Source organism: Pristis pectinata, chromosome 3, assembly GCF_009764475.1.
Source record: "Pristis pectinata isolate sPriPec2 chromosome 3, sPriPec2.1.pri, whole genome shotgun sequence".
Classification (NCBI taxonomy): domain Eukaryota; kingdom Metazoa; phylum Chordata; class Chondrichthyes; order Rhinopristiformes; family Pristidae; genus Pristis; species Pristis pectinata.
In genome coordinates this window covers 95,142,563-95,168,847 of record NC_067407.1, presented here as the reverse complement: position 1 = coordinate 95,168,847, position 26,285 = coordinate 95,142,563, and the positions used below count along the sequence as shown (strand labels likewise).

Sequence of the window (26,285 nt, the reverse complement as noted above, 5' to 3'; positions counted from 1 at the left end):
ATCAGCCAAGTTTACTTCCAAAAAGAAAACTTTTGACATCACTGTCTTGCAACAATCTTGAATGCCAATGGAGTTTTGCTACAATAAATAACACGTTACGTAGTGATCTAATTTTAAACAAATGCGTAACTGCTGAACTCTCCAGAGTTCTGAGTCTCCAGTAAATCACAAAAATGATTTGGGCTTCACAGTGACTTGTGGATCATTTTTCTATCAACCATGCAGCGTGGAAACAAGTCCTTTAGCCCGTTGAGTCCGCACTGAACAACAAGCACCCCTTTACACGAATCTCATTTTATTCTCCACACATTCCCATTAACTCCCACCCGTAACCCTAACCACACCACGCACCCACATCCTATCACTCCAAATCATTTTCAAATTAAGTACATAAAAAAAAGGAACTCTCTGCAAAGTACAGAATGCTGAGGTTTTAAGAGAATGGCTTCTTTGGACAAGTGAAGTTCTGCCACAGGGAATTATTACAGTCCATTCCTCAGCTTTCAGTTTCAACACTGGGTGTTGATATAGTGTTGGGGAAGGTGGCTGAGCAACAGGAATTGTACAACAAGACAACATGTGCAAGTCTGCATGTGCATATGCCCACCTTTTGGGAATCTGAACAGTGCCCCGCACGCTGACACTATTCCCCCCGCACCAGCCCAACCCCATTGTTACAAGCAGCATAAACGAGTCATCAGTTAACAACGACGTACGTATCCCAATGCACTTCTTAAAGAATCAGCATGACTTGAAGCATCACCTGCTTTCCATTCAACAAATGCTGCCTGGCCTGTTGAGCATTTCCAGCATTTCCTGTTTGTATTTATGATAATAACACAAATGGGCTTAAAACTGATAAACTTCAATGACTTTTCGCAACATGTACAAAATGCATAAGGGTTAAAATGACAATTGATTTGAAAGCAGAAAACAGAAAATGCTCAGTATGGTCCATCCCAGGTTACAAACACCAAACTTATGGACACCTATACATCTGAACATGCTCTCATAAATTCAAAAGTCCGACACATAGGTTCATTCCCACCAACGGCAGAACTAGGTTCCTTCATTCACTGGGCAAATGAGAACATTTGATCGCAACACAACTTGAGCCTCCTGCACAAACGCCAGTCACCTTTAAAGCATCATATTGGATAGCAGTGCTTTTGATTCTTTGCAAATACTGTAATGTATTTTGCCATTACCATGCCTCCCAAAAACACAGAAGATACACATGATGGTTGTGTACCTAAGAAAAGGAAAACCATCACAATGAAAGTTAAAATGGATCTAATTAAGCAATCTGGAAAGGGAAAAATGCCATCAAAAACCAGCAAAGCATTGTGCTTCGGCCTTTCAATGGTCGGTACCTTCAAAAGGGACAAAGCGTGCATTCTTGAACACATACAACTATTGCTCCTGATGCAGGTTACCATCATTAGAAAGCAGCCAAGTGGCTTGATAATTGAAATGGAAAAAATTAAATTAAGTTTTTTTAAAATTTTATTTACAGCATGGTAACAGGCCCTTCTGGCCCAACGAGTCCGCACTGCCCATTTTAAACCCAAATTACCCTACCCGTACGTCTTTACTGTTGGTGTTGGTACGTACTGTTGGTGATTTGGCTTGAAGATCAAAACCAATGGCAAACACCTGTTAGCCTGATGATTATTCAAAAAAAAACAAAGACCCTTTTCAAAAATTTAAGAAAATGCACAGTAATGAAAGTGAAGAAATTGTTGCAAGTAGTGGGTGGTTTAACAGATTTAAAGCAAGGGCTAATTTGCATAATATTTAAGTGCAAGGGGAAGCAGCAATTGCTGACTATGATCCAGCAAATCCATTTCCTGATGCTTTGGTTCAGATAACTAGGGAGAGAGGCTATTGTGCCGAACAAGTGCTCAACGTGGAACAGATTGTATTATTATGGAAACATATGTCTTAATGTACTTATATCTCAAGGAAGGAAAAGACAGCTCCAGGACATAAACCAGCAAAAGAGAAACTGACCCTATTGCTTGGTGGAAATACTGTGGGTGATTGCAGACTTAAACCTTTGCCTGTTTATCCATCTGAGTACCCTTGTCCACATAAAGGAATTTGGAAGGCATCCCTTCTGGTCATCTGGAAGTCCAACAATAGACTTTGGGTGATGTTGGCCGTTCTGAAGAATGGTTTATGGACCATTTTGTTCCTGAGGTGAAGAGATACTGTGCTGCCAAGAATTCGCCATTCAAGATTTGATTGGTTCTCAATATTGCCCCCGGCATCCTGCATTTTTGAATGATTTTCATCCAAATGTCAAGGTTGTGCACTTGCCACTGAACATAACAGCCGTTCTCCAGCCAATGGATCAAAGTGTAGTTGCATCTTTCAAAGCACATAACCTTCATATTTACTCCAGCTGCTGAAGTAACTGATGCAGCAGAAGGCAAGACTTTAATGGAACTTTGTAAGTCATACAACATCTACAATGCAGTGAAGAACATTGCAGATCCTTGGGCTGAGGTAAAGCAAACAAATATGAATGGTATATACAAGAAACTTTGTTCACAATTTCCAAGATTTGTACGAGACTATGGAAGATGTGAAGGAGAAAGTGGTGGCCCTTGGTAGAGCTTCAGTTTGAAATTAATGAGGATGATGTCACTGACTCACTTGAATGTCATGCTAAAGAGCTAGGCAATGAAGACATTATGGAACTGTTAAAGAAGCTGTTAGATGAGGAAAAAGAACAAGAATTGGTAACCCCAGAACCTGAGAAGAGATCAGAGAGTCACCCAGCACAGAAACAGGCCCTTTGGCCCACCGAGTCCGTGCTGACCTTCAACCACCGATTTACTACAGAAAGATTGGCAGAAGCTTGGAAGAAATTTGAAGGTTTGGCAATGCTAAAAAAGACCCTAACTTAGCAAGGTTCACCTAGTAGGGGTGGATCAACAAAAGTATTCAATGCTACAAAGAAATTTTAGGAAAGAAAAAAACCAACAGTTCAATCTTTGCTTTTGTGTACGTATGAACAAACATATTTTTTGATTTATGGACAAAATTGACTTACTGACATCTGTAAAAACAGAACCCGTTCATAATCTGCAGACAGCCTGTATCCATAATGTGCAATGCTTCTGGTAGACTCCTCCTCAGAAACAAAAATTTCATTTTAAGGAGAAGGTGGTGAGTGAAAGAAAGATATTCTGATCACAGCAAGGGACTGAATGAAGAGCAAACTGGAATGCTTACAAAATGGTTATATTGGTGAGCTGCATAAATGTCATAGGTATTTGAAATTAAGATGGAACAAAAGGCAGGAATAGAAAAGATGATAGGGAAGAGGCAAATATATTTCTGGAAATCAAGCTTTAAAGCAAGTTCGTTTCAGATCTTTTGATTTATCAATGATGCTGCCCAGCATAGTTTTGTAGCCCTTTTATAGCATATAAGCCCTACTACAATTTATGGCTGGTCTGGGACTTGATTTTGGATTGGTATTATCCCTTGGCACCCCTGAGAGCTTTACAGAGGACGTATCTCGATTTCTTGCAGAGGTCAAGGTCACCTGATTTGAACACCGCAGTTCTGGACTTCAGTAGGGAGTGGATCACCCAGTTCATCCATGGTTTCTGGTTTGGGAACACCCAGATTGGCTTCTTTGGTACACAGTCCTCTACACACTTACTGATAAAGTCTGTGATGGCGGAGACATACTCATCCAGCTTGCAATGAGTTTCCTTGTGACGGGTGGCAATCTTATTGTTAATTATTCCTACAGAAGAGCCAACAGCAATAACAAAATTTAAAAGCTATGGCATCATACCCACGATACTGACTTGATGTGCAACAGTATGAAACTAGCAGCCATCAAGTGATCAGTGACTAATAAAAAGCTGGAGGTGACCTAACAGCAGTATAAATAGATCAATAGCAATGTGCAAGCCTAAGTGTAATATTCGACACGTAAAGTTTGAGAAAAGAATTGAAGCAATGACGCAGCATTGTTCAACTTTATTCAGCACTGGGAACAGGTCTGCAGTGGACCTGCTGACTAGAATTGTGTTCTGATTGCCATCATGTAACAAATAAATAATGGAAACAAATTTCAGGCGGTGGGTGGGGCGGTGGGGCATGGTGCAGCCAAATCTGAGGATTCTCCACAATTCCTATTTGCTAACGAGGATCAAAAGCATCTGTAAGGTCATTAAAAGGCATTTTAAATTGGTTGATATCACTCCCTCCTGAGGTTTTCTTAGAGTTGTCACATTCTGGAGATGATGTCTATTGTGTCTCTCAATGGATGGAATTGATGTTGTAATTTGACGACTCTGAGGTCACTGAGGAGGGGACAGATGAGGAAAACTCTCGTAATGAGTTTCCTTGTGGCAGATGGCAATCTTTTTGTTAATCATTCCAAGAGCCAGCAGCAATAACAAAATTTAAAAGCTATGGCACCATACTCGTGATACTGACTTGACATGGAACAGCATGAAACTAGCAGTCATTACGTGCTCAGTGGCCAATAAAAAGCTGAGATAACCTAACAGCAGCATGAATAGATCAATAGCAATGTGCAAGCCAATTACAACAGTGATAACATAACAAATAAAACTAAAATAACCAGTGTTAATAATGTAACTAATGATAATAGTAAACAAAAGACTACTTCCAAGAAAACTATTCAAGGTAAACTTTATAACTAAATGTTTATCCCTCTCTTATTTCTGTTCTGTCTGTTTCTGTCACCCAGTTTGTGGAGAATTTTAAGAAAACATTCTACTGGGGCAAACCAACGAGTTGGTAATTTCTCATGAAACAACAAACAAGATGTTGGAAGAACTCAGTGGGTCAGGCAGCACCTGTGGATGGAAATGGACAGACGGCATTTCCAATCGAGATCTGAAATGTCAACTGTCCATTTCCATCCACAGGTGCTGTCTGACCTGCTGAGTTCCTCTAGCATCTTGTTTGTTGCTACAGATTCCGGCATCTTCAGTCTCTTATGTCTAAATTTCTCATGCAACTTCAGCTGCTACTTGTGGAGAACTTTAATCTTTGGAAATAAACCTCAAGCATTAGATCATATGCATGTGTGGCACTTCACAGAGCTTCTTACTTTAAGAAGCAATGGCTTTATCCAAGAACATGGCAATGCTGAGGAATCAGGCCTTGCTGACAATGGTAATGATCAATGTGCCATTACGCAAGTCTAAATCAGTCTGCAGGCTTAGAAGATGAAGAGATAAACCATGAGTAACAGATATTCAATCCGGGTTAATTTATATTGTACATAATTTTTCTTTACACAAACACAGATGAGCCTTTTGGTTCCCAATTATTTTTAAGAACTTGCTGGATATGCACATCAATCTCTAAGTGAATAAGGCACAGAAGGTTAAGACAGTAATTTAACAGTGCAAGTGCTTTAACAATGGGCTAATTTTTTTCTCTCAATGGCAAAGGAACATTACTCACAATTCACCTCATTGACAGCTAGCCACAAAGGTGTTGTGGGCTTTAGAGCAAAGACTTGTTAATTTAGAATCTGATCCAGCACATTCTATAGCAAGCAAGAAATGGTAAGGATCTTCATCTGATCAGACTGAAGAATCTTCACAGAGTGGCTAACAGGGTCTAAGAAATAGTTTTAAGTAATGCACAGAAAGCAAAATGTTGTAAATGATGGGACTGAGGAAGAGACAGATAAAATAAAGAGATGGAAAAAGTAAAAGCTGATTTTTTTTCAAATTTCCAAAACCAATCAACCTCTGAAGGAACTCGGCTCCACACATGAATAATTAAATTTTCAGGGTCAGATACTTACATTTCTATAAAGCAAAGGTTACCGCAGAAAATAGAACCTCATGATGTCGTAGATAATATTTAGGCCTGGATAGGTCAGTTAGCAAACAGGAAACATAAAAGGAGACAAATGTTTTTTCTAGTTCACAAGAATTAGCTAATGGTGTGCCATGGGGATTGGTGCTAGAGCCTCAACCCTTTATGATTTATATAAAAGACTTGAATGAAGTTGCAAATTTGCATGGATAAGTAGAAAAGCAAGATGTGAAGACTGAGAGTCTACCTGCTCCTCTTCCAACCAGGTCTACTGCATTTGATGCTAACGATTTGATCTCCTCTTCATTGATGAAACCAAGCATAGACCAGGAGTCCACAATGGCCACCTTGAGCCATGATTGCATGTCATTTTAATTATCCCTCCCACTTTCACACCAACCTGTCTGTCCTCAGCCTTTTCCATTGCTATGGAAAGATCAAACACAAATTGGAACAACAGCATCTCATATTCCACTTGGGTAGCTAAGAAGCCAGGCAACCCTTGCAACTAAACACAGGATACATCATCTGAACTGGCTGGGAGCAAAAGGGGAGAGAGTCACAAATGCAGCAGATTAGTACTTTACAACAGTTCAGATCATTTCATAGTTGGATGGTCAAAGAAAACATCAAGAAAGCTTATTATATTATTAAATAAGCATCAGGTATGACCGTAGCTATATTGTAACTTTTAACTACCACTTCAACAACAAAAATCCTGTTAGGCAAATGTTGAATCCAATTGGCTACTTCATCCTGAATGCCAAGCAACTTATCCTTCTGGACCAGCCTCCCATGCTGGAATTTGTCAAAGGCCTTGCTAAAGTCCATGTAGACAACATCTACCACCTTTCCTTCATCAACTTTCTTGGTAACCTCCTCGAAAAACTCTGTAAGATTGGTTAGACATGACAAACCACACACAAACCATGTTGACTATCCCTAATCAGGCCATCTATCCAAATACTGATATGCCCTGTCCCTTAGAATATCTTCCAATAATTTACCTACGACTGACATAATGCTCACCGGCCTATAATTTCCCGGCCTATTCTTAAAGCCCTTCTTAAACAATGGAACGACATTAGCTATCCTCCAGCATCTCACCCGTAGCTAAGGATGTTTTAAATATCTCAGCCAGGGCCCCTGCAATTTCTGCACTAGCCTCTCACAAGGTCCGAAGGGACACCTTGTCAGGCCCTGGGGATTTATCCACCTTAATTCACCCCAAGATAGCTAGCACCTCCTCTTCCATAATCAGGATATGGTCCATGACCACACTACTCTTTTGCTTCAGTTCTATAGTCTCTGTGTCTGTCTCCAGAGTAAATACGGATGCTAAAAATTCATTTAAGATCTCCATCTCTTTTGTGCAATTTTGTCCGTTGTTACCCTTTTGCTTTTAATATAGCTATAGAAACCTTTGGGATTCTCTTTCACCTTGTCTGTCAGAGCAACCTCATTTCATCTTTTTCCCTTCCTGATTTCTCTCTTAAGTGTTCTCTTGCATTTCTTATACTCCTCAAGTGCCTCATTTGATCCTAAGTGCCTATACCTAATATGCGCCACCTTCTTTTTCTTTACAAGGGCCTCAATATCCTCAATAAACAAGGTTCCCTAAACCTGTTAGTCTTGCCTTTTATTCTAACAGGAACATACAGATTCTGTACTCTCAATATTTCACTTCTGTAAGCCTCCCACTTACCAAGCATCTCTTTGCTGGAAAACAACCTATACCAATCCATGCCTGCCAGATCCCTTCTGATGTCATCAAAATTGGCCTTGCTCCAATTTAGATTCTCAACCCAAGGACCAGTCCTATCCTTCTCCATGATTATCTTGAAACTAATGGAATTATGATCACGAGATCCAAAGTATTCCCCGACACACACTTCTGTCACATTCCCTGTCTTGTTCCCCAAGAGGAGATCCAGTATCATGCTCTCTCTAGTTGAGACCTCTACATATTGATTAAGGAAACTTTCCTCAACACATTTGACAAACTTGATCCCATCCAATCCCTTTGCAGTATGGGAGTCCCAGTCAATATCTGGAAAGTTAAAATCACCTACTATCACAGCCTTATATTTCTTGCAGCTGTCTGCTATCTCTCTACAAATCTGTTCCTCTAAGTCCCGCTGACTATTGGGAGGTCTATAATAATAGGCCCATTAACATAGTCATCCCTTTTTTATTTCTCAGTTCCACCCATATTGCCTCAGTAGATGAGCCCTCCAGTATGTCCTCTCTGAGCACTGCCGTGACATTTTCCCTGATGAGTAACACCACCCTCCCCCTTTAATACCTCCCTATCATGTCTAAAACATCGGAACCCTGGAACATTGATCTGCCAGTCCTGCCCCTTCTCCAGCCAAGTCTCACTAATAGTGACAACATCATAATTCCACGTGTTGATCCATGCTCTCATCTGTCTTACCTACAATACTCCTTGCATTGAAATAGATGCATCTCAGAACATTAGTCCCACATGTTCATCAACTGGTCTATTGCTGTCTTTGCTTGTAGGCTTAACATCTACTTTCCCCACAGCCACTCCACTTGCTGCCCTCCCACTCAGGTTCCCACCCCCCTGGAACTCTAGTTTATATCTCCCTGAGCAGCACAAGCAAACCTTCCCACAAGAATATTGGTCCCCCTCCAGTTTAGGTGCAAACTGTCCTGTTTGTACAGGTCCCACCTGCCCCGGAAGAGAGCCCAATGATCCAAAAAATCTGCAGCCCCCTCTCCTGCACCATCTCCTTAGCCACATGTTCAACTGCACTATCCTCCTACTTCTTGCCTCATCAGCATGTGGCACGGGTAGCAATCCTGAGCTCACCACCCTGGAGGTGCTGTCTTTTAACTTAGCACCTAATTCCCTGAACTCACTTTGCAGCACCTCGTCACCCTTCCTGCCTATGTCATTGGTACCAATGTGGACCACGACTTCTGGTTGCTCACCCTTCCCCTTAAGAATGTTGGAACACAATTATCCAAAGCCCATTGGAGCTTGGGTCCCACTAACCAGTAAAAATGGACAATCAATCTCTGATGAGATCTCCACAACACAAGACTCATTTCTCCATTTTTAACATCAAAGAAAATAAACCATTTTAAAATCAGCTTTGGAATTTTACTACAATGGAATAAACTTATTTGATGTCATATTCAGTCAATTTTGAAAACATAACTGTAAGTATAAATTTAGAAAATTATGAACAGTGGATAAGTCCTGCCAATGAGATGTACCAGCCTCAACAAGATTACATCAAGAGTTATCACTCAATGATACCTAATGCAAATGAGTTGCACGTATCTCATAAGCCGCAATTGTAGCCTGTTTATCGTTTAACCTAGTGGGAACACTCACCTCTGTTGGAGAGTTATGGGCTCTGTTTCAGACTGATGCATCTTATCAATTAAATTATTTGTTATCTTTCTAATGCTTTTGGGATTATACATATCCACCTACAAAACAACAGTATCTGCACTTCTGAAGAAATTCCTTGGACTTAATAGAGCATTTGTATATGCAATCATTTGAACGCAGCCAAGTTGAAAAAGCTGCACATGAAACAGTGAATTTCATAATGGAGACAAAGTATAAAAAGAAAAGAAACCTCATAAAACATTAAGTAGATGTCATCTAGATTAATGTGTTCAATTTGGAGTAGCAGATTTTCTGAGAGTGTCAAAGACCTTGGGAGAGTAGAGGAGAGATTTTCCAGAGATGATGGTATTCACCCAAATCATTTCAGACTCAAATGACTGAATAATAATGGCAAGGAATACTGACATAAATCTGTTCACTTGGAGGAAACTAAACCACTGGCAATGATCTGCAAGATATAATACACATCAATATCATTGTTTCTGAATTATGATACTTTTATGAAAGCATCTTATTAGCAATGAGAAAAGGGAGAAGTTAAGGACAAGGTGTAAAACATAGATAAGAATCACATTTACATTGCATCTTTCAAAAATTGCCAAGTTCTTCAGCTACAAATGACTTACTTTGAATCATTCTTCAACAATCAGAGCATGTCCAATATAGAACCCAGTAAATCAACCCTGTGCACTGTTCTATCTCCATCAGCCTCCTATTCCACATACCCTTAAGTATTTTACTTTCAAAAGAAATTAGTTTATAAGAATAGCTCCAACAGAAAAAAATCTACATTCCAACTACATCCCATGTAAGGAATATGTTCTTCCTGCACTTTTTCAGGATTAGCTTAAATATTTTCCCTCACTCTAACAAATCAAAGTCGACTTTATTGTCATATCCACAAGTACATGTATGTACAGGTGCAATGAAAAACTTACTTGCAGGCACATATAAGCAGCATTCACAAGAAAAACAAATCATACATGATTTTTACAAGAACACAATTAGAACAAAAAAAAGGTCCATTTGAGTGCAAAGTGATCAAAGTGGCTTTACTGTTGCTAAACTCTAGTGTTTAGGGTTGTGTCGGTTGGTTCAAGAACCAAATGGTTGAAGGGAAGTAACTGTTCTTGAACCTTGTGGTGTGGGACTTCAGGCTTCTGTATCTCCTGCTCGACGGTAGCTGCGAAAAGATGTCATGGCCTGGATGGTGGGGATCTTTGACGATGGATGTTGCCTTCTTAAGGCAGCGCCTCCTGTAGATACTACCAATGGTGGGGAGGGATGTGCCTGTAATGTTTTGGGCAGACTCCACTGCTCTCTGCAGCTTCTTACGTTCCTGCGCATTCGAATTACTGTACCAGACTATGATGCAACCAGTCAGGACACTTTCAACAGTAGATCTGTAGAAATTTGAGAGAGTGTTCGGTGAGAAGCTGAACCTACTTAACCTCCTAAGAAAGTAAAGACGCTGGTGCGCACTCCTTGTGATGGCATCTCTATGCAGGGCCCAAAGGTAAGCTGACTCATCGCCACCTCTGATTCGTCTGAAAACAGTGGTGTCGTCGGTGAATTTGAACATGGCATTGGATCTGTGCTTAGCCACACAGTCATGTGCGTATAGAGAGTAGAGCAGGGGGCTAAGCATGCAGCCTTGAGGTGTACCTGTGTTGATGATCAGCGAGGAGGAGATGTTGTTACCAATCCTTACTGATTGAGGAAGTCGAGTATCCAATTGCAGAGGAAGGTACAGAGGCCCAATTCTTGAAGCTTGATGATTAGTTTGAATGGGATGATTATGTTGAACGCCGAGCTGTAGTTGATGAAGAGCAGCCTGACGTAAAAGTTCCTGTTGGCCGGATGCTTCATAGAAGAATGAAGAGCCAGAGAAATCACCTCCGCTGTTGACCTGTTGTGGCAGTAGGCAAACTGAAGCAGATCCAGGTCATCTCTGAGGCAGGAGTTGATCTGCGCCATAACCAACCTCTCGAAGCCCTTAATTACAGTTGATGTAAGCACTACTGGATGGTAGTCATTGAGGAATGATCTATTCATTATTGCCATGATGAGCAGGAAAAGAAATGAGGCTTCTCTCTGACATACCCTTCCATCATCTTGAAAAACTCCATTTGGTTTCTTCTTAACCTTCTCAATTCCAATGAAAAACTCCACCTCACCAAATATCAATTCCTAATTATCACCCTGACTCTATTATACATGTGCAGACCTACAAGCTAAAAGTGAAATCAAGTGTTTTGTGGATACAGAGAAGGGAGCCAAATGATATTCTGTCAAGAAGGTAGAGCAAACCTTGAAAATAACATGACATATGATAATACAATAATAATTTTGAATTCAGTCTTGCTGTAATTTTACACTATAGCCCTCTAGTGGCATGATGAGATAAAGAACAGATTTAAGAAGAGCAAAACTAAAAAAGATACTTATAATATCATTTTCAAAAATGTGATGGAATGCTTTTGTTTTCCACCATCTACGCTGTAGGCCTGTGTTATAGATTTTCATATACTTTGCACATGTAGTTTCACACACAGTTTGAGGAGATGAGTAGATCAGGGAAAGGAGAAGGAAATAGTAGACAAAGTGAGAGAATAAATTCTATTCAAATAATTAAATCCAGAGGGGCCACTGGAGGAATTGGGATATTCTATGCAGAAGCCTGCAATTTATGTCTGATAATGATTGGATAAAATGAGGAGACTTCTGTAAAATGAAAATCAATTGTTTCAAAAGCATATCTACTGCCAATTCCAGATCTACTAAGCATTTTAATTAAGATAAAATCTTTATTCGTCACATGTACATCAAAACACACAGTGAAATACATTTTTTTTGCGTAGTGTTCTGGGGGCAGCCCGCAAGTGTCGCCACACTTCCAACGCCAACATAGCATGCCCACAACTTCCTAACCTGTACGTCTTTGGAATGTGGAAGGAAACCGGAGCACCCGGAGGAAACCCACACAGACACGAGGAGAACGTACAAACTCCTTACAGACAGTGGCTGGATTTGAACCTGAGTCGCTGGTGCTGTAAAGCGTTACGCTAACCGCTACACTACCGTGCCTGCCAGTAGGAATTTCATATGAGGCATTTTATACGTTTTCCTCGATGCACACATTGAATCATTTCTAGTCTTTTTATGAGCCTTTTGAAGTCTGCAGTAGATCATTAATGACAGCAACAAATAGATTCTTACAAGGTCATACCTTTTCACTGGCATGAGGGAATATGCTATGTTCTTAAAAAAAAATACAGGTTGACATACATCTGCATGCTTTCCAAACAGCCATAAACTTTAAGAAACTGGCAAAGAAAAACACAGAGAGAATTACAGTTGAACAGATAAGGAGGAAAGAGCAATGATGGCTGCTCCAGAACAAGCCCAAAGCCCAACAGACATTGAGCTTCTGCTGCAGCGTTTACATTTACCTAGCAGAGTCATCTTTGTGAGACTACCACAGCTCAAAACTTAGAGAACAAAAACTTGAATTGGGTAGAGGAACAAAAGGGTGTGAGAGTACTAAAAAAAAGTAACGCAGGACAGAATTATAAAGCATTTAAGTTTTATCATACTTGTATCAGACTTAAGAGTTTCGACATGGTGTCAGTTGCCTGACTTTTAAGAAGGACAGACACATCGGAAAGGGTGCCAAGAAGTTTTACTGTGGTTTACTATGGTACCAGAACTCGAGGTTATTCCCAGCAGGAATGCATGAACACATTTTGTCAGTTCTCTTTTGAAGAAAAAGGTTTGATGACTTGTCTAATCAAGACTTTTGAAATTAAAAAAGATTGACAGAATAAGCACAGAAGCAATGCTTCCACACATTGGGGATAAATGAAACTAACAGCCATCAATGCAAGATAGTTATTTGAGAATTAACCATAACAGGAGACCTCGACGAGTTGAGTTGAATGACCCATTTCTGTGCCATTCTATGCAATTCATTTGATCATAGGCAGTCTTTAAAACAACTGTTTCAACATTTCTGTTCCATACTACTAGACTTGCTATCTCTGCTGAACAAAAACATATTTATATTAGTTTTAAACATGCTCAGGGACCACAAATAAAAATACTTTGGTGTCAAACATGCAAGTGGACTGAACAGGACCAATAGCATTCCTGGAATGTTCATTTACCCAGAGACACAGTCAGGTCATCAAATGAAGCAAGCCCAAGCAGTGACAACAGCTTTCAACATAGTTCCCCAGGCATGGAGCACCTACACATAACTGAGAAGTCAAGATGCCAGAGAGTCCACAAGGCTACCATGGATATGCTGTATAAAATCTCACAGGTACTTCACCTTTCCAAAATGAATCTTGCCGGTTCCAATAAGCACTCTGTGCTGCGTTTCTACATTTGATTTTCTGTCTTCGCAACCATTCCCTTTTCTTTCAAACCCAACCTAAATCCTACCCATTCCTTGGGACTCTTTGTAAAATGATCCTGGCCATCCCAGACTCGGCGAATGTCCACTGAAACAAGCACTGGATTGCTCCTTGATTGACACTGCTGATGTGCAATTGTACCTTCGTTTATTGAACAAGACATTTATAAAGTCTTGACCACAAGAGCAGTGATTTACAAAGAACCAGCCTGGCCCAATCCAACACGAGCAAGACCGTTTTAAAAATTTTTTTTCAAAGCCAACCTAACCCTGAACCCAAACTTCTGAGTCTTTCTCTGACAGCATTTTCATTTGTCTCTTTCCCATCATTTGCTTGCTTTTATTCTCTCCGCCCCTCCCCCTGCTCTGTAACCAAAAGATACATTTGATTTCCAACTATTTTCAGTACTGGTAAAATGTCATCGAACTAAAACATTAATCCCACTTCTCTCCCCACAGATGCTACCTGACCTGCTGTGCATTTCCAGCACTCTCTTTTACTTGATATTTCCAACTACAGTTGCAGCATTTTGTTTGCTTTTCTCTCTCTCTCTCCTATTTTCATTTATTGCCAGTTGTTTACATGTTCAGCACATTCTCACCACCACCAACATTACCTATCCATCTAGTTGATCTTGGTCTTCACTCCATCACAGACACTAACACAGTTTAGTCCATCACCACTCTTCTCTCTGCAACTTAATGCATACTTGTTTTTCTTATTCCACCCCACCCACCTGAGTTCAAATTAGATGTCATCAACCTGAAACGTTACCACTGTTTCTCCCTTCACAGACGCTGTCTGATGTGTGAAGTAATTCCAGTATTTTATCTTATTTGAGAGGGAGATTAGATACGAAAGATTTTAATGAATTTGAAAGAAAGAGCACTTGCCAGTGGTTAAATAGTTATAACCAAGGCATTAAGGTAATGGTAAAAGAGCAGAAACATTTTAATGCAACAGATAATTAGAATTTCAAATCCTCCCTTAAGCAATAAAGGTTATTGATTCAACAGAAAACTTCAAAGGGAATCTTAAAATACTTTAAGAAAAAAAATTTCATGAAATGGAAAAGAGCAGGGATTAGTGCAACTGACTGCATTGCTCTTCAAAAGAGTCAGTGCAGACTCAATTAGCTGTATTGCCTGTAGTTGTGATGAATTTTATGATCTTCCCTTATGCTACTATCCTCCTGTTCAAGGTTCTTTTCTGCCCTGGATTTCTCTGCAGTGTAGATCTGATTTCAAGAAACTGGGGAAGTCAGAAAGATCAAAATCAATGCATCCACCATTTCTCTCACCTCTGAAGCCCCAGGATATACAGTAGGCCTTCAGGTTCCAGGGATTTGCCTTAATATATCCAGTAATCTATGCTTGTGACTAATTTTAAGAACTTGTTTGCATCAGGCACCTTATTTTCCCGCTATTTTTCAGTTTTGTCATTTCGGCTTGACAGTGGATACAAAGATGGGATCCATTTCACTGTGCATTGCTAGTGAATCCCATATTCACTGGTTTTCAGTCACAGAAACTTGCATTAATCTCGGACTTCCATGTGGCACTGCTAACTGCTCAAGTCTGGGGCTTACAAATTATGGGGGCCCCTTGAATATACTTGCCTTGAAGTGCAGTGCAGTTTAACTAGATTGATTTCTGGCCATGGAAGTTAGCCAATTAGTGAGTAAGAATGCTATTTGAAAATCCAGGAATACATTGACTAATTCTTTCTAATCTAAACTGTTGGCTGCACCCCCAAAAAAAGACGTCATCCAGGGCTTTCATAAACCTAAGCACCTCCCCTCCAACTCTTGCCTACATATCTAAATACAAAGCTAACAGCTCCTACTAAATTTCCAGGCTTTAACATTAACCAGCAAGCACAAAACTCTGTACATGCTTAAAGCACACATACACAGAGATCCATCAAGCACAGAATGTATTCTGCCTGCTCATGAAGTGCCAAGACTAGAAGCTGGGCAGGCATGTGCATATGTAAGCTGGGGAGGGGCCAATTTGACCTTTGCCAACACTGAACATAAAATACGGGTGCAATAGCACAGTGGTTAAGTTACTGAATTGGCAGGCACAGTTAAGCATCACAGATCCAAGAAATGCGTTTTAATCCTAGGGTGGCAATTGGAAAATTTAAATTCAAGTAGATATATATATATATCTACAACTTTACGAAAGTCTAGTTTCTAGTTAACAGCAATCAATAAATTACTAGTGTTCTAAAAACTCAGTTCGCAAATATTCTTCAGGAAAGGAAATCAGCCTGGCTTGGCCCATTTGTGACACTAGACACACCAACTGTGGCTGACCTTGAACAGCTTCTTCAGCTTTTTATTTGGGGGGGGGGGGGGGGGGGGGGGGGGGCGGGGGTTGGGTACAATGAATGCCACAAGTTAGATTCACATCTTTGAAAATACCTAAAGACAAAATCATTGCCAGGATGGAATTAATGCTCCAGCTTGCAGTCTCAAGGTGGGTAGCTCAGAATAAATGGAGGTTCAAAATGACCTTGTCACTGCCCATTAAAGCCAGTTTGGAAAACCTTACTTAATTCATTCTGAAGTTATCTGACAGAATCAAATGGAAGACTGCCTCGGATTATTCTGTTTGATGAACCGAATCAGTGAGGGTAAATGTACTGTTGGTGCAAGAGGATAGAGAATTCTTACTCTACATGCATCACACAGAGCAAAACTTTGGTAGAAGTCAGACAAGAAGATTAATATCATCCTGTAACAGAGTACAGCAGTACAACAACTCATGAATTCGATTGCACCATCTTCCTTTGTGTCAGAACTTTTCCTTTTTAGTATAATCCATATTTTTCTTCCATTGAACAGCACCAGAAGCTTATTATTGTCCATTGGGACTGACAGTGGAAGATACACTGACAGAGTCAACAGTACAGCAAGTCATTCAAACCTGCATTCCTCTGTTGGAATGCTTGTGGCCAGTATCCACAAAAAAATCACGTAGAAGACAAGCCCATTCGCACCAACTCTCCATATATTAGATTTAAAACATGTTCTCATTAAAAAGTCCCTTTAACTTCACCTAATTGCTTCTTTTTCAACATGAAGGACAACTTCATGGACGATATCAAAAGTAACTTTTCCTGACAATACAAGAGTCATGTCCACGATGATGGGCTATGCTGAAGTTATGATTTTCCATGGGTTCTGATGAAGGGACTTCAATCTGAAACATTAACTCCATTTCTCTTTCCACAAATGCTGCCTGACCTGTTGACCATTTCCAGCATATTTTATTTCAAATATCCTGCATCCGTGGTGTTTTGATTTTCTTCATGATTTCCTGTACAATTTTAGGATGCACCATTGCCAGCCCTGCCAGGAGTGTTTGTGGGAGGGCAGAGGGGCTGGCATATGTGGTAGTGATGAGAAGTGATACACAGTTGCCACTGTAGAATGACAAACTTATTCATGGTTGTCCTGCAGGAAATTTATAATAATCTGTCAATAACATAGACCTGAATTTTCAAATGCTGCTCTGGACATGCCTGGTAGTGATATAGTGAATGGCCACCTTTAACATGAACAATCTGTCTGAATTTCAGATACTAAGCCAAATACAGCAAGATTGGAATTAATAAGGGAACAATTCAGTCACCACAGTAAATGTCCTCAGCCAAGGCTGTTCAAATACAGCACTAGATGCAAAGAGCTGATTTGCCACTAAGAGTGAATCATTTGGAAACTTAACCCCACAAAGCAACTCTCATCTACACACTTACTAAATCACACACAGGATAAAACACAGACAGTTCATGTAGGTTTTTTCACATCTATGTTTTCTTAAAATTGCAACCTCATAAGAACTGATTGGAAGAGAAAACACAACAAAAGGGAGAAAGCACAACAGACCAAGGGAAGTTTCTCACATTTTGTATCTTTCCTTTAAGAATAAATAGCTTTGAGATACTGTGGAATGCAGCCACAGGGAAGCTGATGGTAACTCTAAATTTCAGAGCTGGCATCAATCTTTTGCTATTCTTCCACTTTTCCCCACTCACACATTTAGATAATTCTATTGTACTAATCTTACAAAATGGATTTTTTCAGGTATTTCATTCAGTCAATTTTTTTGTGACTATATTGATGATAACAGTAACACAGCACCTCACAACATATCAGATCTCTTGAGCCATCCACAGGTACAATACAGAGTAAAAATAACACATGCACAAATATGCATCCTATTACAGAGAACAAAATATCACAGAGTGCTTTGAGCCAGATCAGTTGCTTGCATGCAGCATAGCATGTGGACAGTTACATTTGAGCTCATTTCCAAAACCCATCACGATTGAAGACACTAGAAAGTGTGCTTCTTGGAAAATTTTTAATGCAAAAACAGTGCAAACAGGTGATAGAAATTACTTTTCACTGAACCATTGTGACTGAATTGTGGAAAAAAATCAATTTTTTAATAAAAATTATCACACTATGCACAACTCCACATTGATCTGATGCAAGTAGGTAAAAATGCTACATCATCTCATACGCTGTATAAGTCAGTAAGGTAAGTAAAGCTTCAAAAATCTTGACTGGTTTAAAAACCTAAAAGGATCTTAGAATTCTACAAGTTGATGATTATCTTCGGTGTTCCAAACTGGAACAGATAAAACTAATTATACCAAAGCTGCATGCAAAATCCACATTTCTTTAAAAAAATAATTATGCAGCTTTTGAATGGTAATAAACCTTTATAGCCAGCACTCAAATGGAACTGTCTGATATCCAAGTCTAAAATGAACACCTTGCATCTTCCAAGTGCCTTAAAATGATATTACTCCAGAAGGAAAGCAGCCAAAGGCTTTATTAAGATTTCTTACAAAGTTCCAAACAATGCAACTTTCCCATATATAGACATTAATGTGTAGTGTTATTGCAAAAGAACATAAGAAGTACTAAGTGGAGTCAAGTCATCTAATCCATTGAGACAGCTTCCACAGTCATTAATATGGTCAATCTGAATCTTGGCCTCAGTTCCACTTTTATTTATATTCCTAATAACCCTCGACTCATCACAGTTCAAAAATCTTTTTCAGAACCATACCAATCACAGTATAAGGCCATTAAGTCTACTATCTATTGTGACCATCTGCCAGATAAGTCTAACTGTAACCACATTTCTCATTTTTCTCCCCACAGTCCTGTATCTTTGTTTTCAAATACCTGTCCATTCTTTAAAAGGATGTAATGATCTCTGATGCAGCATAATCCTCCAGCATATTATTCAACACTCTGACAATTCCCTGCATAAAGAAAATTGATAATAAAGGATATCCCAAGCTCCACAAATTCCACTAAACCTTTTTGTTACTTAAGTTATTTATTTGTATTTCATTTATCAACCTTATCATGTTTTTATGTCACTATGTCCACTTGATTCCTGACAATAAATGAAATGCAAATTTGCTTATATGTTCCTGTATCTGGATCCAGTTTTCTTTAAATAAAAGTTTCTTTTTGTATATAGTTAAAAATACCATATATCTAGTCTTGTATTAAATGGCCCACCTGAATCATTAAATGCATCTCAACTTGTTAAGTAGGGCAGGTGTATTGCATTTTATCACTGACCTCATTTTTTGCTTAAACTACCATCTCTGCCAATGCATAGACCAGCTGCCTGATGCAAACAGTACATTCATTAGATTCAACGATGCTTAAAGATGGAGGAGAATTCATTCCTTTGATGATTCCTCTTCCACTTGAACAAATCCAAGTGAAGGTGGGTGAGGCAAAACCAAATTCCAATGAAGCCTCGACAAAAAAGCTTCATGCTAAATTTGGTTTATTGACATGATGAGGACAAATTGCATATATTTATTCTCTATTCCCTTGACATTATTTTTGACTTAGTTGGTAGCACTTGCACTCAAGTCAAAAAATTGCAGGTTCAAGTCTCACTCTAGGCAATGAAGCACAGAAACTTAGTCTGACATTACATCAAAGCGTACAACTCTGGATACTCAAAGACAAAGTCTAGGCTCACATTTCAATCTTACTGAGAGAGTACTGCAACGTATTAGAGGTGAAGACAAGGGTTTGTTTAATGATTCAAGTGGACAAGGAAGATCCCACAAGCATTATTCAGAGAGCAGGGAACTCACTTGGAGTTTTGGCCAATAATTACCTCTTAAATGAGCACATGAAACAGATTAGTTGGCCATTGCTGTTTGTGGGATTATGTTGTGAACATATTACCCATCTCATTTGAGGTACAAAGTGTCTGTGGGATGACTTTAAGTCATGAAATGGAACGGATTTGTTTTTTTTTATGCCAATCATTCAAAATTGAACTTACTTGTGTCTATAAAGGTGCGAAGAATTGGGGAGCTTCTTAGGATTGACAAAAAGAAACTTAAAGTTTAGTAGCTTTTCACTGTAATATGGCAAGACCAGGAGCACACTGCCTGTTCAGGTGTAATACCCTCTGAAAGAAGCAATGTAAGATACAATACCATAAACCAACTGAACAGTTCCTACTCAAAATCATTATCTGAAAATTTAGCATCAGTTTCTGCATGGACACTGACCTAGCACGACCTCACTTCTGTATTCAAATTGTCACCTTCTTGTTTGATATGCAATATTGGATGAGCAGAAATTCCCACCAAATGAATACTGCAGGACTAAAGCCATCATCTTCATTTCCATTCATAAACTCCATCCACATCCAATGCAACTTTCAGAAGCTGAAACAGACCATTCAGTTTGGGTGTCATTTTTACCCCCAAGATAACCTCCAGGCCAAGCATCCATGCCATCATTCAGCCAATACAGTTTGCCTCTGTACCATTCCCTAAATCTACCCATTACTCAGTTCACACATCACCTGCAAGGAGGACAAATCCAATCCAGCTAACTACTGCCCAATAAGTCTTCTGTCAATCACTGGCAAAGTGATGGAAGGTCAGACACAGAATCAGGTTTATTATCACTGTCTTCAATGACGTGAAATCTGTTGTTTTACGGCAGCAGTACAGTGCAAAGACACAAAAACTATAAATTACAAAACAAGTAAATTGTGCAAAATAAAAGGAACAATGAGGTGGTGTTCATGGTCTGTTCAGAAATCTGATGGCGGAAGGGGAGAAGCTGTTGCTGAATTTTTGAGTGTGGGTCTTTAGGCTCCTGTACCTCCTCCCTGACAGTAGTAATAAGAAGAGGGCACGTCCCGAATGGCATTATTGTCAGTGCTTACAAATAACCTATTCACTGATGTCCACTTTGGGTTCCACCAGAGCCTGTCTGCTTCAAACTTCTTCTCAGCCTTGGTCCAAATGTAGACCAAAGAGCTGAATCCCAGGGGTGAAGCGAGAGTGACTTATCAACAATCAGTAAAAATAACTAACTCCAGCACAATCCTGGCCACCATACCACTCCGTTCTTCTTACATTCCAGATCATCAGAACACTGTTGCTTGCATCCAAGCTCTCATCAGGCCTGTGCTCGCTGACCTAAACTGGCACCCATTTAAGATTTGCACTTGTTTTAAGAAATCCCACACTTCAGTTTAAATTCCCTGTAAAATGTTGCTCCTTTCCTTTCCAAAGTAATCTCAAGCCTGGTTCCCAAATTCAAGACTGACGAGACCCAACTATACGTATTGGGTCGATGTTTTGCCAGAACTTTCAGGCTCAAGTTGGATTAGAATATGCCATGACAACCTGACTCAGCACTTCATCCAAATCAATTTGATTCTGCATCAGGAGTCAGCAGCTGTTCTAGGCACACAGGCAGGGAACAGATGAGGGTTGATTTCAGATTCGATGGTGTCGGTGGAGCGATACAAGGTAAGGGAGTAGACATATAATGTTGCTTGGAAGTACTTTCCTGTGTGGCAGCTTTAAGCCTGCCTCAGTGCCACAATGAGGCAATGATATACATTCCTGGTAGAGATGCAGGGGGCAAATTTAATCCAGACCCAAATGCCTTTTTCAAGCATGAATTCAAAGGCTCATTTTGTGTCAGTGTCCAGCAATGATATGCAGTGAATGCCTGTGTCAAGGAAAAATACTGTAAGAGCTTGGGTTCATAATGACCACAGTCTGGTTGGGTTTGGTTTGATTTTAGTTCCATTTTAATTTTATACTGGGGCAGATTTCCACTTCCAAGATTTCTCTGCTCCTTTAATTCTGGCCTTCACAGAGTTAATCCCTCCAGTACAAGTGGCCAAAGTCCAGAACTCTGGAATTCATCCCAGAATTTAATCTTCCTTCTGCTCTTCCCTTATTGAAGGTTTTACAGTTTGACCAAGTTTTTGATCATTGGTCCTTTTTGCACAAGGGTGTCATATTGTGTCTGAAAACCAGCATGTAAAGTACTGCAACATGCCTTACTGCATTAAGACACTCAATAAAGAAAGACAAACAGATCCTTACAGAGACTTTCATACTCTCAAGAACATTCCAAAGCTCTTTATAATCAATGAAGTATATAGACAATCATAACAGATAATTTTTTTGAAATGTGAATTGAGGGGTAAAGTGATGTCACATGGTCTACAGTACCTACCTAAAGAGCTTATCATTCCTTGACTTAACATCTTAACCAAAAGATGGCATCTGTTATTTATAGCACTTCCTCAGTACTGCAATGGAGTGTCAGCCTAGATTTTTATACGTAAATCAATCTCTGGTACTTGAAATCAGCTCCTTCCCTTTGTGGCAAGTGAGCCAATTGAACGGCAGCTGTTAGACAAATATGTGGTTACTTTTGTCATTATTGTTGCTCTGTTGCAACTTTTCTGGCAACCTGCCTGTGATGTCACCAAAAACTAGCCCATCATCAACTAGTCTTCACTACAAGTGAGCTGACTGTGACGGAACCAGACTTCCATACATCTCCCTTTCGAGAAAAAGCAGGACCAACCCAATGTGCTGTTTCCATATTCAAATGTATTCATTTGTGCTGTATTCTCCACTTTATTTTTATTAAGTAGTTTGAAATGTATCCTTGAAGAAAACCTGATCAGGTTTCAGCAGTAAATGATCCCATTACTTCAGCCAGGACTAAATTAATATTTTATTAAAAATTTGTTCCAAATAGATTGCTTTTAAATTGCTTGTGATTAAACAAAATAAAATGAACTCCCATTAAAATAACGTTTGCATGAAACTGAGTACAATTAAATGTTCCTCAACTAAGCAGCTTGTTAATCATTACATCTAAATCTTGAATATATGGAGAAAACAAAGTCTGCATTCAGTTATTTCAAAAACAGATTTTAACAGGTTATTTGGACAAAACAGCAATGCATCCTCATATCAAATTTTGAAATGCCGAAATCTGACCAGCGCAGTAATGCAAATCCCACTACAGGAGATTTTACAGGTCCAAGTGCTCTCAGTCTTATTTGAAATTGGAGTTGGAATTAAAGTTTATTATTGTATCAGGTTTAAAATTTGTTATTCCAAATTAGTCACCTTCGATGAGAGAGGTGTTAGAAATTTGTACATTATAAAATGGATGTTAGATCCTGTTTGGCAAACAAATCAATAAGTAGTAGTTTCAATGAATGCAACAACACTAAAGTATCCAAACAGCATTTAAAAAAAAACCCTCAGGGAAGCATTTTTTGATTTCTCTGATTAAAAACAGCTGAATTGTCTAAACCATCGCTTCTCCAGCATTGTTGCACCCCACAATAATTTATAAATAGAACTGGACAACAATCAATCTCCAGCCATTAGATCAAATGTTCAACTAAAAAAAATGAACTCAATCTGTACAATTTCCAACAAATTTTCAACACTCACTTTCCAAAGGCAAACCACCGTCAACTCAGCACTGGATAATTGCCCAAGTCTGACCAGAGCAGTCATGCAACTCCCCACAATCTTGGCCACGCTTGGCGATAACTCAACAACCAAGCAATACTTACCAAAAAGAGCTCAAGTTACATTAAACATTACGAACCTGTGAAGTGTATTCTCAATTGTTCCTCAGAAGTTGTCTTTAAACAATGCAAAGTCTGACAATGAACCTTTTTATGGAATAGTGTTTTGACAACTCTTTTCTCTGATTGATTCACAAAATCACAAACAATCCCAAATTACCACAACAAACGTAATTCTTCAGAAAAGATTGACACACGAACTATATAAGAGAATGACAGGCAGCAATAAAATGGGGAAAATAAGCTCAGCACACTCCTTTAAAAAAAACTTTTATCCAGTGTCGTGATGACTGTGTCTAACCAGATCTAACTCACTCTCAAAAGCACAACAGGCAGTGTCATTCAGAAAAAAATAAATTATCTTCAAATGACTTAAAATATCAATCGATGAAAAACCCCAAATTACTTAAACCATTCATAAAGCAAACGAGCTTTGCATTGCCCACTCTCATCTTTTGCATTAGTTAAATGACGCGTTTTTGAAACTTCTCTCGTAAATTCTCCTTTAAACTTCTTGGTTTTGAAATTGCAGTCACTCCTGACCTTTGTGCGATTCTACAGAGAAGATGATGGTGAAGAGGACCAGGCAGGTTGCCGCTGTGGACATCCTTGGGTCTGGGTGCTCCGGGCTCGCGCGGAACGGGAACTCTCCCCCAGCATGAAGCTGCTCCCTCGCGCTCTCCCCCGCCCACGCCCGACAGCGAATCCTCCGCCCGCTGCAGCAACCTCTCCCTCGCCAACCCAACTCCACTGTCTCCCCCCTCCGACAGACGGCGGGAGCGCCGGCATCTCTCCGCACGCCCCCTCCCCGGCCGAGCCCACGCGTTAATCTGAGCTTTGGCACATGTGCCAGCCGATGCATTGACCATTGTGTGGATGAAAGGAATTGGAAATGGTTTATTATTGCCACATGTAGCGGGGTACACTGAAAAACTTATTTTGCATACTGTTCATACAGATCAATTCATTGAGGTAGTACAAGGTAAAACAATGACAGAATGCAGAATGAAGTGCCACAATTGCAGAGAGAGTGCAGTGCAGGGAGACAATAAGGTGCAAGGTCATAAGGAGGTAGACTGTAAGGTCAAGAGTCCATCTTATCATACTAGGGGATTGTTCAATAATTTTATAACAGTGGATAGAAGCTGTCATCGAGCCTGGTGGTATGTACTTTCAGGCTTTTGTATCATTTGCCACATGGGAGAGGGGAGAGGGGAGAAGAGAGAATGTCTGGGGTGGGTAGGGTCTTTGATTATGCTGGCTGCTTTACCAAGACAGTGAGGAGTATAGACAGAGTCCATGGAGGCGAGGCTGGTTTCCGTGATGTGCTGAGCTACGTCCACGAACCTCTGCAGTTTCTTGCGGTCACTAGCAGAGCAGTTGCCATACCATCTGTGATGGATCCAGATAGGATGCTTTTTATGGTGCATCAATAAAAATTGGTGAGGGTTGATGGGGACATGCCAAATTTCTTTAGTCTCCTGAGGAAGTAGAGGTGCTGGTGTGCTTTCTTGGCCATGGCATCTGTGTGGTTGGACCAGGACAGGCTATTGGTGATGTTCACTTCAAGGAACTTGAAGCTGTCAACACTCTCGACCTCAGCACCATTGATGTGGACAGGAGCATGTGCACCGCCTCCCTTCCTGAAGTCAATGACCAGCTCTACTGTTTTGCTGACATTGAGGGAAAGGTTGTCCTCATGACACCATGTCACATTTGAGATACAGTCCACTACAGTTGTATCATCTGCAAACTTGTAGATGGAGTTAGAGCAGAATTTGGCCAGGAAGGTCCATAAAGCAATGTCCTTGAACAATGGGAGCCTGAACGGCACTGGACAGATTACAGTATAGTTCACTGATGTATCAGAGATACTGTTTTATCTATGGCTGAATATTCATTCTTTTAAACTTTTCAGTATCAGACTCGGGTTATCACTGACATACAGTATGTCATGAAATTTGTTGTTTTCCAGCAGTAGTACAGTGCAAGACATAAAAATTACTATGTTACCAAAATAAAAAGTGCAAAAGAGGAATAATGAGGTAGTGTTCATGGGCCGTTCAGAAATCTGATGGCGGAGGGGAAGAAGCAGTCCCTGAAATGTTGAGTGTGGGTCTTCAGGCTCCTGTACCTCCTCCCTGATGGTAGTAACATGAAGAGGACATGTCCTGGGGAGTGAGTGTCCTTAATGACAGGTGCCTCCTTCTGGACGCACTGCTTCTTGAAGATGTCCTTAATGGTGGGAAGGGTTGTACCTGTGAAGAATCTGGATGAGTCTACAACCTTCTGCGGCCTCCTGCACATTGGAGCTTCCATACCAGACGGTCATGCAACCAGTCAGAATGCTCTCCACCGTACATCTGTAGAAATTTGTAACAGTCTTTGGTGATGTAGCAAATCTCCTCAAACTCCTAACAAAGTAAAGCCACTGGTGTGCCTTCTTCGTGATTGCATCAATGTGTTGGGCCCAGGATAGATTGTTTGAGATGTTGACACACAGGAACTTAAAGCTGCTCACCCTTTCTACCACTAATCCCTCAATGAGGACTGGTGTGTGTTCTCCAAACTTCCCTTTCCTGAAGTCCACAATCAATTCCTTGGACTTGCTGACATTGAGTGCGAGGTTGTTGCTGCAACACCACTCAACCAGCCGATCTGTCTCACTCCTGTACGCTGCCTGTCGCCATCTGAGATTCTGCC

The 26,285-nt window shown here is 40.1% G+C and overlaps 1 protein-coding gene across 1 annotated transcript in view; it reads right to left on the bottom strand.

Moving 5' to 3' along the window:
* The window catches only part of fndc1 (fibronectin type III domain containing 1), a 151,637-nt gene extending 127,397 nt beyond the window's left edge, over positions 1–24,240 (bottom strand). Inside the window, exon 1 of the mRNA XM_052011235.1 lies at positions 24,126–24,240. Coding sequence (XP_051867195.1) covers positions 24,126–24,189 — 64 coding nt within the window. The 5' untranslated portion in view covers positions 24,190–24,240. The remainder of the gene's footprint in view (positions 1–24,125) is intronic.
* Positions 24,241–26,285: the final 2,045 nt, after the last annotated feature.